Source organism: Ochlerotatus camptorhynchus, unplaced genomic scaffold (genome assembly GCF_037179485.1).
Source record: "Ochlerotatus camptorhynchus isolate MF236.1 unplaced genomic scaffold, CSIRO-AGI_Acam_v1.1 ptg000216l, whole genome shotgun sequence".
Classification (NCBI taxonomy): domain Eukaryota; kingdom Metazoa; phylum Arthropoda; class Insecta; order Diptera; family Culicidae; genus Ochlerotatus; species Ochlerotatus camptorhynchus.
The window spans coordinates 257,770-273,155 of NW_027040706.1; the positions used below are offsets into that span (position 1 = coordinate 257,770).

General features: G+C 36.4%; 1 protein-coding gene across 1 annotated transcript; it reads left to right on the top strand.

Moving 5' to 3' along the window:
• The first annotated feature begins 7,019 nt into the window (after positions 1 to 7,019).
• Positions 7,020 to 15,161, top strand: LOC135703594 (uncharacterized). The gene is made up of 7 exons (XM_065224853.1): positions 7,020 to 7,254; positions 11,771 to 12,226; positions 12,292 to 12,624; positions 12,728 to 12,946; positions 13,014 to 13,409; positions 13,478 to 13,816; positions 13,898 to 15,161. Exons 1-7 carry the CDS (start codon positions 7,218 to 7,220, stop codon positions 14,332 to 14,334), a joined length of 2,217 nt encoding a protein of 738 aa, XP_065080925.1. The 5' UTR covers positions 7,020 to 7,217; the 3' UTR covers positions 14,335 to 15,161.
• The last annotated feature ends 225 nt before the right edge of the window (positions 15,162 to 15,386 follow it).

Here is a 15,386-nt window from a genome sequence, read left to right on the forward strand (position 1 = left end):
CTGGAATGCATTGAATAGCTCTTACAGTTGGGAACTCTGCCATTTTTGTTTCTTTTTCCAAGCAAACGAGTAAAAATGCGACTGTTTCTCAGTCCCTTATGGATATTGGTATTATCTTGCCTTCACGCGAATTTAATTGGATCAAAAACGCTTTCAGCGTAAATTCAAGATTAACAAATTTTTTTTTCATGTTTTGTGCTTTGTTAATCAAATTTGCCTGTTGGCCTTTTAAATTTGTTTAAATTAATTTAACGTTCCCTTAAAGTGGTTGATTAAGCATTAAGCATCTTGCAAGAAATGTTGCTTACAAAGATGAAATGTATACTATTTATAATATTGTACGCGTGAAATATTTATAATACGGTAATGTAGCAGAACTTTACACATTTTTTTATTTTTTTTTTAACTGTGTACTCACCCTATCAGGAGCAGGATCAGGGTTATTCTTTGTTGAGTCTGCGATGAAGTTCCCAGATGAAGTCCCCATATCTTTATAGTTGACCAGATGTGCACCAATGTGCTGTACTCTTTATTAATCACTAGTTCACTTTTTCCTTTTTTTGTAATTTAATCAAAGTCACTTTTTGGTTTTTTAATACTTACTGATTTTAGCCAGTCGAAATTTTGGCGTTCCAACACGTGAAAATAGCGGTTTAGTTTCCGCTGTCACCAGATGAAGCGCCCATACTCCGTTGCGCATCCATGTTTCACTCCCGTGTTGAAGTGCCCAACGTAGAGCAACAACTCGCGTGGTCTTTCTTTCTCCGTAAAATGAAAGACAGTGCAATTCCATTTCTACTGTATGGAAAAAGCTCTTTGATGAATCAGTTATCCTGAGGTTGGAACTGTGCTCGTCCGCACCTAGCAAACCTCGGATAATAATGAACACATGTGTGCGCAGAGAAATGATTTTTGAATTCAAATGGATATATTTTTGGCTCAGGGCCTAATGTATTTTGTTATTGACAAAATTGTAAAACCGATCAACGTACACGAAACGAAAATCAATTATTTTATTCATGTGTTTCACTTATACATTTTTGCCAAAACATCAGTCTTATACCAACAATCAATACGAAACTAACGATTTTAAATTGGCTCACCAATTTAGTAGCCTATTGGTCCCAAGCAAACGATTAACGTACCCTATTCTAGTTGAAATTCTATTACTACACTATGTTTGTTTTGATTCGCTATGAAAGTTTGACAGATAACATCAGGGGTGTGTGGATTCATGCAGAACATGCAGGGGTGAGTGAAATAGCTTGGGACTGCTTGGGACCGTTGTTCTGGTACTGAGTGAGCCAAAAATAATAATGATTTGCTTCGGGACCCAGTGGTCTTAGAGTTACCTCTATGATAGAAGTACTTGGGACCAATAGGCTACTCAAGCAGTGAATCAATTTAAAATCGTTAGTTTCCACCCCCTGGCAGTAGTGTGCGCCGATTAAACGTCAAATTCAATAAAAAATTAAAACATTTAGTTGATGTTAGTAAAACAAAGCATCGTCACAAAAAATCTGCCAAATTGATGTAAAGCAATTCGTGCATATGTGGTTTCCGAAATACGGTTTATATATCTCTAGCCATCTCTTGAATAACATTGCGTGCCGCCGCGTATTTTGTATCGTAGTGATACTTGCCTTTGATAAAAAAAACACGTCTACTGAGGATTCATATTTATGAAAAAATCATATATCAATGAAACAGTCATCGGTCGTCATTGAAAAGCAATGCAACTATGTTTTGTCAATCTAATTGAAACTTTTTTGGCTCTGCTGTCTTGTTAATTTTAGCTATAACGGCCTCTCTTCTGATTTTTATCTCTCAATCTACGAAATATACACGAAAACTATGTTTGAACGAACTTTCTAGAACAATATGAGGAAAATTATGCCGTAGACTACACATTTTTATATCATATGGGTGGAAAATTCGTAAAACAAATACTTAAAAATTCTTCACTTTTTAAGATATCTTCGAGCATGAAACTAAGTCAAATTTCAATAAAATCACTATGAATAGTCAACCTTTGGTTACAAAGTTTATAGATAACACATTAAACTTTGCAATGAAAGTTGTTACAGCAGTTTTCGTTCTTTCAGTCTCGAGATACAAATATTATAAGCCGTAAATTAAAAAAAATAATGTTTTTAACATAAAATTAACTTGAAGCACCTCTAAATCATCACCGATTTTGCTGAAAATTTGCACAGAAGTTCAAATTAACATGATGGAACAGTAATCCCGGTTGACCCGTTACATTCCGAACATTTCGTTTAAAATGAACAGGTCTAATCAACAACTGTCCAGTTGATTACATGCATGCAGTTTTTCTTGGGGTTTGCAAACAATTATGTGGACTATTGTTCGAATTCAGTACACAGCAAAAAAAATTTAATATCGATCAACGTAATTCAAGCTGATGTATGAAATAATGATGTAATAGCAAAAAGCAGATACAGTATTACCACAAACGAAGTGACAGACGACTTACTGGCGAAGAAATCCATTAAAATAATGTGGTTCACTGTAATAGAATTTTCTTGGAAGCTTGTGCCATCATCCACCAGATGGGTTAGTTTTTTTGTTTTGATTTGAACAAAGTGGATTTTGTGTACAATGATTCTTTGACAGTGTGCAAAGAGTGCGTATCATTTTGTCATTTTTTTATGCATTTCAGTTTTGAGTAGAGTGAAAGAGATAGAACCAAAACATTCTGACACATTTGGTGAAAATGCTAGTACAATCCAGTAGTAGTGTTGCCATGTGGTACAATCCAGTAGTAGTGGTGTTGCCATGTGGTACACTGAAAAATTGAAATAGCAGGTTAGTCACCAAAGTTTTCGAGCCGCTCCGTCTGTCACTTCGTTTGTGGTATTACATCAATGGATGTAATTTTGTTCGCAAAATCGATGTACATCGTACAATGTGATATTACACAACCGAGGGATTGACCTGGTTGCAGCAGTTTCGATGTAATATTCAATAACTTTTTTTGCTGTGTTGTAATGAATATTGTATAAAAGCTACATTGAGAAAGTAGATAACATTATGACATTCATACGCTCTTTTCAATAATGCTCAAGGTCTCTTCGTAAGGTTTCCGATATAAAGACATGGAAAACAAATGAATGGCAAAATTGGTTGTTAATCTATAGTTCCGTTTGTTGAAAAGTTGAAACATAAGAAAAACAATTCATTGTGTTGTTACATGAGAACATGTTGTTTATGTATGGTAGTTACAGTACGGACAATTTTTGTCTTGTCATTCAAATACAATATATCGTATTGTATCTTATAGAGTCTACAGTATACGAATGGGTTATACAAAAAAAGCAATGGTTTATTTTTATCCGGGTAGCGACATAGCGGCAAGGTTGCAAATACTCATTTCAGCTAAAATAATGTTTTTCGGAATAATAAAACCAAAAGATGGTATGATGGCATGTTTTACTTGTAACTTACAAGAAGTGGTTACAAAGTATGCGTTTGAAACATAAAACCTGTAAATTTTGCTTTCTATGAGTCACAATCAGCGATTTGCTGATCGCTGAGTGAGTGAGTTAGTGAGTGTGTGCAAAATCGCTGATTGTGACTCTCATTAAGTGAAATAAATAGGTTTAATAGGGTTAACTACCCCATTTACGGCCTATTAAGCACAACCCGCACTTAGTCGTTCTTAATCTAGCGCAGTTTAGCACCAAACGGAATGTTATTATTACTCATGGCTTCCAAATTTATTTACCTTTCCATAAGGTTTAATAAAAAGAAACCAATCGTTGAGATATTGTCAAAAGTCTAACACTGCTTCTTGACGCCAAACTCGGCCTATTTCTTAACTCGGCCTAACGCATTAAAACGCCAATGAATTCACTTCGGCCTATCGGATGAAGATAAAAATTGATTCGGTCGGAGCGCTTCTTTTGTTTTTGGGAATTATGGGTGCAAACCTTCATACCACGTGTTCTCATTGACTTCGTTCGGTAGCTTATTAACTAAAGTATCGTACCAAACGCATAATTGACTTGTTAACTCTGAAATCAAGGATTTATTTGAAATTTTCTGCTCGATAGGCCCAAAATGGGTGATTAGGCCGAAGTAGTTCTCTACCCTATGTCAAACACATTCTTTGTAACCTCTTCTTGTATCCTACCAATTCAAAATACGGTCATCGTATCTAATTATTTCATAATTAAAAAAAAACATTGTTTTAGCTGAAATGAGTATTTGCAACCTTGCATAGCGGTACAGTGGCAAACGCGCAATGTACTAAAATTGCGCTAACCGCTGTACCGCTGCCGTTTTGCTGCATTCCTACCCACAATGCATGCACGCAAAATCTATTGATTTTTCCTCTTCCACTGCATGTTGTACGTAAACATACCACGAAAACGAGATAATTTTGATTGCAGTTTTGAGTTTGAGTGACTGATTTAATGGGCGGACTAATTTCGGACTGAGAAAAACGATTCTATAACATTCCCCAGAAAAGCATTCCTCAGAATGTACCATTCCCCAGAAAAGCATTCCCCAGAAAAGATGATGACATTAGTAATTTTCACTTTTATTTTTGTTTACTATTGATAATACACTACGTTTACTTTTATGGAACTATGTATTTATGAATTCCAAACCATTTTATAACTCTTTAGAAAATGACTACCTTCAAGTTTTCGAGCACTTCGTTCATCGTTTAAAAAGTCAAAGGGTCAATTATGCAATCCAATTGGGTTCTTTAATTTTGAAAAATGTATCGTTTTTTATACATCATCTGAAAGAGCTTCGTTTTCTGAGCACAGCAATATTTTTTTCGAACCCACACACTTTCATCTCGATTTTTAAATCAAGATTTGAAGCAAAATAATAACTTCACTGTTTGACGCTAAACTAACAAACTGACAGCTCGCTCCCATACAAAGTGACACCGATGGGCGCTAATAAGGTGATTTTTGCAAATGTAATCGTGCTTATTTAAAATAGTTCCAGTGTACCAAAATTGATGAAATTTTGGGTTTGGGTTCCATTTTTAATGCAGATTACGATTATGCATTTACCTCAATACGCTTAAAGAACCCAATTCAACCAGTCGGAAACTATCGAAGAATTGTTCGACCTGAGTTGAAGGATTTATCATGATGGATTAAAAAATCGGTGCATGGAACGTTGAACTACCGATAACAAATTTATAACATTATTCCACACGTTATTATCCCGAATGGGCATTACCCTAGGCATTACCCCGAATCCCTTGCGAAAAACTATTGATTATATAATTTCCTTTTATATTAAAGGAAGGGAATATTCCCTTCTTTATCATATATATATATATAACGAATTAATTATTGTGTGTTGCAGGATAAATTCTCAAAATGGGATTATACCATCTGTGCTTTGTTTATCGCCGTACGACTGCGCCCATTCATTTAACACACGGCGGCTCTTTATCCAAGATTCGCTTCTCAAGCCGCTGCCATAAAATACTATCTAAGTTACACACCTGTGTAGAATCCTTATGGGCGGGGTTGCAGCGCGCTTATGAGCGACGCGCTTCGACCGTCACCAAATGAGAATTAAACATAAGCGCGACAATATGTTCTCTTTTATATATTAAAATAAGGGAATATTCCCTTCTTTATCGTTTTTCAAAAGAATTAATTATTTCCTTTTGTAATATTTTCAAAGAAGGGAATATTCCCTTCTTTATCATATGTATTCAACTAATTAATTATTTTCTCTTATATATATTAAAAGTAGGGAATATTCCCTTCTTTATCGTATATCCAAAGAATTAATTATTTCCTTTTGTAATATTTCCAAAGAAGGGAATATTCCCTTCTTCATCATATATTTAACAAATTAATGTCTCATCTTTTATATTACAAGAAGGGAATATTTCCTTCTTTATCATATATTTAACTTATTAATGATGTTCTCTTTTACATATTCAAAGAAGAAAATATTCCATTCTTTATCGTATATCCAAAGAATTAATTATTTCCTTTTCTTATATGTTCAAAGAAGGGAAGACCCCTTGATCCATTAAGAAGTTTTTCTCTTCTTTTTATATACGCGAAAGAAGATTTCAGGAGTGACTATATAATAAACAAAAATAGTCAATCTAATACATGGCATGCTTTTCTGAGAAATGGTTTTCTGGGGAATGGTTCATTCTGGGGAATGCTTTTCTGGGAAATGGTGCATTCTGGGGAATGGTTTTCGGGGGAATGTTATAGAATCGAGAAAAACACGTAAAATACCGTAATACAATACCCCGTACAGACTACGGCTTATATCATGTAATATAGGCTATCTTGCAATGAGCAGTCATTCATTGGATTTCCAGTGAAAACTAGATAATAACATAGAGGTAACTCTAAGACCACTGGGTCCCGAAGAAAATCATTATTATTTTTGGCTCACTCAGTACCAGAACAACAGTCCCAAGCAGTCCCAAGCTATTTCACTCACCCCTGCATGTTCTGCATGAATCCACACACCCCTGATGTTATCTGTCAAACTTTCATAGCGAATCAAAACAAACATAGTGTAGTAATAGAATTTCAACTAGAATAGGGTACGTTAATCGTTTGCTTGGGACCAATAGGCTACTAAAGTGGTGAGCCAATTTAAAATCGTTAGTTTCGTATTGATTGTTGATAATAATACAATAACAATGTAAAAAAGCTCTGAGACCGTGATGTCGGATTACCGCACGCCAGTGACAAGGCATACCAACAGCAGCGTTTGACAGTAGGCAGCATGTCCCGGGCTCAAATCGTTTATTTTGCTGTGCTGGGCCCCCTGTCACGGTATAACATGTTGCCTGCGCGCCTGCCACTGGGCTGGATTACCGAGACCTCAACGGAGACGTTGAATTAACGACAGACGGATTAGCGGGGAAATATTGTATATTCGTTTTGAGAGATGTAAGCAGTTTTCAGTTTTGTGAGATTTATTCCCCACCCCTGAAGGCATCGCATGCGTAACGCTTATATTTGTCGGAGTCCAAATCCGAGAGCGACAAGCGAGAGTTATGCCGGGGCTAGGTGTCAAAAACCGCGTACACATCGTTTTTTCACGTTCTTGTTTTACTAAATATTGTAGGTTTTTAGTGAAGCGTCTCACTGAAAAATAGTGAAAAATTGAAGAATAGTGTTTGTTCTTCTTGAAGCGAATAATTTTCCTCTGATATTGCAACGTTTTATTAAGGAAAAATGGCTACAACTGAGAATACGGTGAACAAAGCCGCAGGTGAGTGAAGCTTCTTCTGTCTGATCTTGATCACAATGAGAGTATAGAACCAGGAACGCCATTATGAAAAATTTTCAAGCCTTCGCCACCCGAGCCGAGATGGGTTTGAAAAACTAAATCGCCCGGTAAAAATGGTTCATAACTGTTATCTATTAGAATTTTCGTGTTTGTTTAGTGGGAATAGTCCAGTATATTCTTAATAATGCTCAATATTATTTGGTAACATTGGCCACAATGATGCGCGTTTACCGGGAAGAACTGAACAGGATAAAAAGTGTCTCGCATTGTATGCAGTTTCAAACGCCACGGAAGGAAGAAACGAGAGGAAACTTTTCTGTGCACCACCCCTATGAAAACTTTTCTATTTGTTATTTATGCTCATTTCGTATATACATACGTAGTGCGTCGTCGTTCAAAACGGATGGTATTTTTTTCGGCTTTCGTTGACTGACATCCTCATAAATGTGCAGACTGAATTGGCGGTGTCTTTAAGTGCCGCTAGGTGCTTAGGTAGGATATCCTTTTTGTATGTAGGTAGTCATGGAACGCGCATGTGAAATAGAGCTAGCATTTTCTTTGCAATATTTCTCAATGCTGGCAAAATATTGTTATTTTATAAAGATACTTCAACTGTGTCACGGTGTCTCTGAAAGAAAACATTATCAAAAAAAAATCACTCGTTGAAACAACCACCAAACGACAGCTATCTATGTCTAGAACGATTTTATTTATTTTTCGTATTGTTTTGTGTAAATAACGTCTATGAAATAATTTTTAAGCCTATTTCAGCCCAAAAAAGGTATGGAAAAAATACTCCCGATAGAATATTTTGAAACTTTTCGCACCTAATTGATACTTTGTTTGCTGAGGGTTTCAGTGATACTGATTTTTTATAAGTATTGATCTGCTAGATGACACTTTAAAAAAATTAACTTTGCAACCAAGCCATCTGCAGCAGGGGCGGGATGTGCAGTCAAATCAGCCGACTGAAAATCCATCAATGAGATGTTAATGTGTAAGGCTCATTGAGTTTGTCACCTCTTTCGTTCTTCCACTGTTTAAACGGTTGAAGGAGTGTAACGTCAAACTCCGTCATCCATTTAATCAACCGGACAACGAAAGAGACGATAAACTTACTAAGCCTCACCTGTTTATGCTCATTGATTTATGGAAAATGTGAATTTGGTTCCAAATATCAACAAACCATCGTACCATGCTAACGGCTTTGTTATCGTTTGGAACCAGTTATGCGAGGTAGTCGACGATTGTTCGTATTTGACAGGCAATACTCAAAAAGTATGTATGTATATAAGGTAGCCACCATCCTTTCGAAGATCTTGTCTTGTATGCAGCTCCACTTAATAGCAAGATCAATTTGAGCTACCGATCTGAATTCAATATCGCTGTATGAAGGGTCAATACCCTGATGCTCCCTCTTAACCCAGTATTTATTTATGTAATTGAGAAATGAAATATATCAAAACATTAAACATGAAATAATGAAAATAAATTTATATGGATAAATAAGTTGATATTCTGCAATGGAAATAATAAATATTTTACATGAAATAAGATGCAACTCTATGTCTCCTGAGCTCCCAATATAAGGTTGATTTAAACACTGAAATTTCAAGGTTATATTATGCAAATAAATATTTTTAACTCGAATGATACTTGCTATTTTTCAAGAATGAAAAAAAAGTATGATGTATAACTAACAGGACTAAACATAAAATGGAAATCCAATCTCATCTAAATGATGTCATGCATGATGAGAAAATAACATGTAGAATAATTAGATGTATATAATGTTATGTATTATTGTTGCAGACTACTACATTGTAGAAGGTTAATTATTTTAATGTTTGTATTTTTATATTTTTTTATTAATCTACGAAGAGCTGAAATAGCATGAATAATTGATATCGATGAATCCAATGTTTTGTATGGATGGCAAGGCAATTCTCAAAAAGTGTTTTAGTTAAGCATAACAAAAAATAGGTATTATGATACGGAATTGCAAAAATAATTAATAATAGTAAAAGCAAAGTGGATTATTTTACATAAAAGCGGGCGAAGCATTCTTTACGCAAATAGGTAAATTACTTTTTACTGATAAGTGTTTCTCATGTAAAAAAAAGACGATAAACAGATGGTGCTGTCAAATTGGAAATCGAAATATATGTACTCATTCTGAGAAATTTGATTTTTAGTTTTTAAACGCAAATATAATTTTTTGGCAACACTGTACAACAATTAATATTTAGATTCTTTGTCTAATTTTCTCAAAAAAAACAAACACACTAAAACTTCAATTGTAGCTTTATTTGTTCCGAAGATATTGATAAATGAAGGGAGTGCTTGCTTAAAAATCACGAAAAATAGAACCAAGGGGTGCTTCGATCAGCTCTAAAATTTGGATTTATAAAAGTTAGACCATTTCCTCCAAATTTGGTCCAAATCGGAAAAGTTCAATTTCATGTGCCTCGGATACTTGGCAAATGCACATGCAATTTAAGTTCATTCTTGATTCATATAAAACGTATGCAGTTACAGCAATTCGGCCACCTTTTGGTTACTAAAATAAACCTACATTGAAGAGGACATCAATTTGATTTAAGCAGGGATAAATGACTACTACTCCTTTTTTTTTGTCTTTATCCGCAAGTCACTTTTTTGCTATGTTGGTCACTAAGTCAATATTGTCTTAGTCCTAACCGGTTCCAGTTCTGACATTATGATAGCATCAAATTGCTTGGTTGCTAGTGTAAAAGGATGCTTTGTTAAATATTCATGAACTCTTGATCGCTGGAAATACAAACAGTGAATGTGAAGTGAACGAAGAACTGAACGTCGAAGCTTTTCCACATTTATCTCGCTGTGAAGCAACTGTAAACTGTAGATGAAATTTATATCTTTAACTGTAACCAATTCGTTTTTATTTGCAAATCTGTTTAAAGATATCATACTTAATTATCTTAAGGGGGTATTCCCGATCTTTTTTTTTTTCAAAAAATCAAATTTTTTTTTTTCACGTTTTTTTGTACTTTAGACTATATACTTTCATCCCCCCAAGCCGTTTTCCGATCAGCGAATTCGGTGTCCAGGCATAGCTGACTAATGGTAAGAACCCCCAAATGGTTTTAACTAAAGTCAAAACTTTAAACGCGTTTTTCTCGAAACCACATTTTTTTTATCGGGCGAAGATTTTTCTCAGAAACTATAAGAGATATTGACTTGAATCTTTGCGCATTTTGTTCCTTATTAAATTCTTTGGAGCTTCTCCCACTTTCAGCCAAAAATATTAACATTTAACATTGTTTGAAGCACCTTAAAGCTGCAAAAAAGCGGGCTAAAAATCGCCTGTTTTTTCATATGGCCGCCATTTTGTTAATTTGCAAGATTTTTTGCTGCCAACGGGAGAAGCTCCAGAGAATCTTATGCAGATTATAATTTCATCACGAAATCTGTTTCAGATGAAGCCGTTCCAGAGAAAAGTCTTCGCCCGTCCAGGCGTTTGCGGCGAACAGGGGTCTGTTTGCCACCATTTTGTGACGTCAATAATGTCTTTTTTTATGTCGAAAAAAATTTATTTGTAAACTTTAATGTTCAATAAACAAGAATCCCAAAGAGTTAGGCGCATTACTATTCATTTTCCTTGAAAAAAAATTAATTGAAAAACAGGCCGAAAAAAGGCAAAAGATTGGGAATACCCCCTTAAAGATAAATCGTCCAGCTCAAACCTTTGTAGGGGTAAGAGGTGGGACCATCATCATCATCAGATGATTGGATAAGTTATCTTATGTAAAATTTGTTCAGTGTATAATATACAATATACCGTCAATTCTCTATATCTCGATGTTGAAGTGATCATCGAATTATAGAAAAAAAAAACTTTTAGTTTGTTCAACCATAATTTTAATAGGAATCCTGAATATATATTTTCTGACCAGTGATTTCGAAAAATCGCTTACGACTCCATATTCGTGAAATCTGATATGCCGCGTGAAAGGTTCTGGTTCGTGATAAGGTTTTGGCCATGTCCCAAGGGCGCCGAAACAATTCCGGATGTGTATGCAGTTGTGTAAGACGTAAAACATAATTGCAAGTTATTGAGCTTATTTTGATCTAACGCATTGCTGCTAGTCTAATTTTGTTCATGTCTCTTAGGACATCTGCAACATTTCTGGATTTGGCACTATCGTCTTGAGCACTCTATAAAACTGGATCGATGTTGGTATGAATTACAGTAACGTACCATTTTTCCTAGGACACGAGGAACATTATCAAATGTGGCCGAGTAATCATGCCTTTGAAGTTCCTTTGTTTTCAACATCAGAATCATGGAATGCTGAAGCTCGACCAAAGGAGGCATCAATTTGTGAAAGTTGACTTTAAAAAAATGTGCATTTACACCGATAATTTTGATTTTTTAAGTAGCTGATGGGGGGGATATCGATTACCAACACGACATAGTATTTTTTACCCGAATGCAGATTGTAATTACTCTTTGCAGACAACGGCAAAAAATTAAACCTTGGCAATTTGCCAGCCGATGTGACCGAAGATGAACTACGCGATCACTTCAAGGACTTCACTGTGGAGAACGTTGAGATTTTCCACTACCTAAAGTACACACTGGCATTGTTGTTATTCAAAGACAAGGATACGGCTACGAAGGCCCTCAAAGCCAAAGATGGCTCCATGTTCCGTAATCGTCGCTTGCGTATGCACATCGAATACATTGCCATTTGGAATATTAAGAAGAACGTTTTCGTCACTGTCGTCGATGACAATACGACCGAAGAGCAGGTCTACGACAAGTATAAAGATGTCACCGAAATCACCGGTGTTTTGGTGTTCCATCCGTTGGCATATGTTTCCTGTAAGACACAGGAACAAAAAGAAGCTGCCATCAAGGAGCTCAACACTGAAGAAGTTACAATCTACGATGTCACCGGACATGATCAGAGTATGTTTCAAAGTAAAGTGTTAAGTATGACGGAATGTTGCTAATAATTTTAATTATCTAATCAGACCATCACATTGAAATCTGGCGTGCCGCTAAGCTGTTCTTCCGTAACTTGAACCGTGTGTCATTGATCAATTTGCCCGAAAGTTGGGTTTCCAATCAGGAAGAACTGAAGAAGGCTGTATCGGAAACTGGAACATTGACCGAGGTGAAGGTAATCAATAACAGCCACGGTGCCGTCGCTCAACTTTTCTATGAAAATGAAGAAACGGCCAGAAAGGCTGCTTTGGAACTCAACCAGAAAGTATTCGAAGGCAAGCGTATCCATGCTCTTCACGTGACTGCTGCTCTTATTCCAAACTATCAAACAAGCGTGTACCTCACATCCTTAGAAAAAGGTAAGTAGAATACAATCTACAATTCCGGTCAGGGAGGAGAGGGGGGTTTCGTCTACTCTTCAAGGGTTATACTAATACAGTTTTTTAATCAATAATTTTGCAGCTACTTCCGAGGAATGTATATACGATCATTTCAAACAGTTTGGTGAAATTGAATTTGTTAGCCGCCGTAAGTGCGCTGATGAGCATGCAGTCATTTGCTTCGAAAATGCCGACTCAGTAGAGAAGGCATTGGAGTGTAAAACACTCCCGGTTCCTAAAGCGGACAGCGACAAGACAGAAGATAGAAGCATCACAGTCAAGAAATACAATGGTCCTTTGAGTGAGTATTCGAAACATTTAGTTGATTATGGAAATTAAAACTTATGTTTTCATATTTTATTCCTCAGTCATCGATCTTAAGCCATCGCACGTAAAGAAGCTTTTGGAAGATGGAGAGGAATCCAAAATGCGGCCACCGCCACTACCGCTGGCTAAGTTGTGGCCCATCTACGTTTCAAATCTTCCATACACCGCCGACAAACGTGACATGCGGGATTACTTCTCCAGCGTTGGTGGACACATCAAATTCATTTTTTCGCCAAATATTCCAGCCTACAAGACCAGTCAAACTTCGATGGTGATGGCTGCATTAATTTACTACGCACGTCGGGAGCAAGCTACCGATGCCATCAAAGCTTTCAACGGAAAACACTTCCAGAATCGTTGTCTTCACGTGTTTCCTGGACGCAAGGATACCTACTTCAATCCGGAGACATCAGTTCGCTTGGTTCGGTTGACAATTGGTAAGTCCGTAGCACTTATGTAGTTAAAGCTTTCCAATGGTTGAATGATTGTCTACCATAAAACGTAGGAGTCACCGAAGAGAAATTGTTCGAAAAGTTCCGTAAGTTTGGCTTCATCGAATGTGTTGTCAAACGCAACCGCAACACCGCCCTCATCGAATTCCGCGACAAGGAAGTTTGCGACAAGGTTCTTCAGCTCCCCGATAGCGAAAAGCCCGTTCGCTGTGGCATCGAACCCTTGACAACGAAGGTCAACCGTAAAATTTTCAAGGAAAACGACGAAAAGATTTCCCTGGCTATGCAAGAAATCATTGATAAGAATCCAGCTGTTCTGGAGAATGTACAGTCAACCAGATTCAGTGGACCGCCACCACTGAAGCGTGGCCGTTTCAACGGACCAGATCCGAGTAAGTATATTTACAAAAACCATGACAGTGAACCACTGAATCTAGATCCAAATGAACTATTATATTTATTATTACCTTTAGACTTTGGTAATCGCAACGACTTTAACAATGGAAACGACTTCAGCAACCCTCAGGTTATTCAGGATCTCCTACGTTTGGCGTTTATCTCCGGTAAGAACTTAGGCGAAGGCCTAGCCAGCGGAAACAACAATCCATTCAACAACTCAGATTCGCCACTGTCCGGTTTAAATCTTGCCAATGGATTTAGCGGACGTAGCTATGGTGGATCGAACAGTTTCGGAAACAACTCTGGCAACCGCAACAATTTTGGAGGCAACCAAAACAACACCGGTGGCCGCAACAATTTCGGTAATCAGAACCAAAACCGTAACAACACCGGAGCTAACTTTGGAGGTGTTGGCAATCCAAAGCGATTCGACGGCACTAACCAGCAGCAACAGAACCGCAACCCAAACCAAAATCGTCAGGCTGGTGGAAATCCGAACAGACGCTTCTAGAAAGGTCTCACCAGCAAACAAATAGAACAATGACGGGGACTGCTTGTCATGAAAGCAAGCGATCTGTTTCGAATACGATTTGACACGAATGGTGATTTCGTGGAGAATCGCTTTCCCCGACTTTTTCCAGCGAGCAGAAAAATTATTTAACTACATTGTGTGACCGTATGGAAAATCATATTTAGGAGGAAGAGGCAATTTGCATACAACTTGATGATAACTACATTTTCAATGATGAAACAAAATATTCTTACTTTTACGATTTAATGGATTTTAGACGATCTTGATTTGATGTGTATGAAGATTATAAAATATACAACAAAACGTATTGTATTTCCACAACATTGGTAGTTTTATGATTGTAATTACATTTAAGATTTGATTTTATTTAATCGCATTACATTACAACTTATTGAAAGAAAATTGTAATTCACAAACGCATATTTAAATGAGAAAAAAAAATCAATGGAAATGTTTGACATAAATAACAAAAATTCATTGTATTAGTAAACTTTAACCATTTTGACAAGATCACAACATAAAACAAAATATTGAAAAATATCGTCGGTGGTGCGTATTGGTAACATTTTTGAGACTACGAAATGTATAAGCACTGATGACAATGTGTGCGTTTCCCCCTCTCCCGCAGCACCACGATGAATTTGAATGGAATATGATCATATTATAAAACTATACCGTAATCTTATCAATATAAGAAAGTTTGTCTTTTTGCATCTTGAAAAATTATAAAATGTAATGATATAGTGGAAATTTTCGCACTTACCCATGGAAAAACGTCGCTGTCAACTGGAGTAAAAACAAATCTATGAAGAAAAAGGAAATGTTTTCAGTACTTCTAACTGTGTTGGATGGAATTTCCTAAATATGCATGATGTCAATGAATTTTAAATGTTTATGTCCAATTTTTATGAGAGGTGGCAGCAACGTAGTGCGCTAAATGGTAGAAGTTAGTTCTTTTTTGTTCGTTTGTTTTTTCTTTCCATATAAACTACACTTTCTTCGTGTTTTGGATAGTATAAAAGCTCTACAAG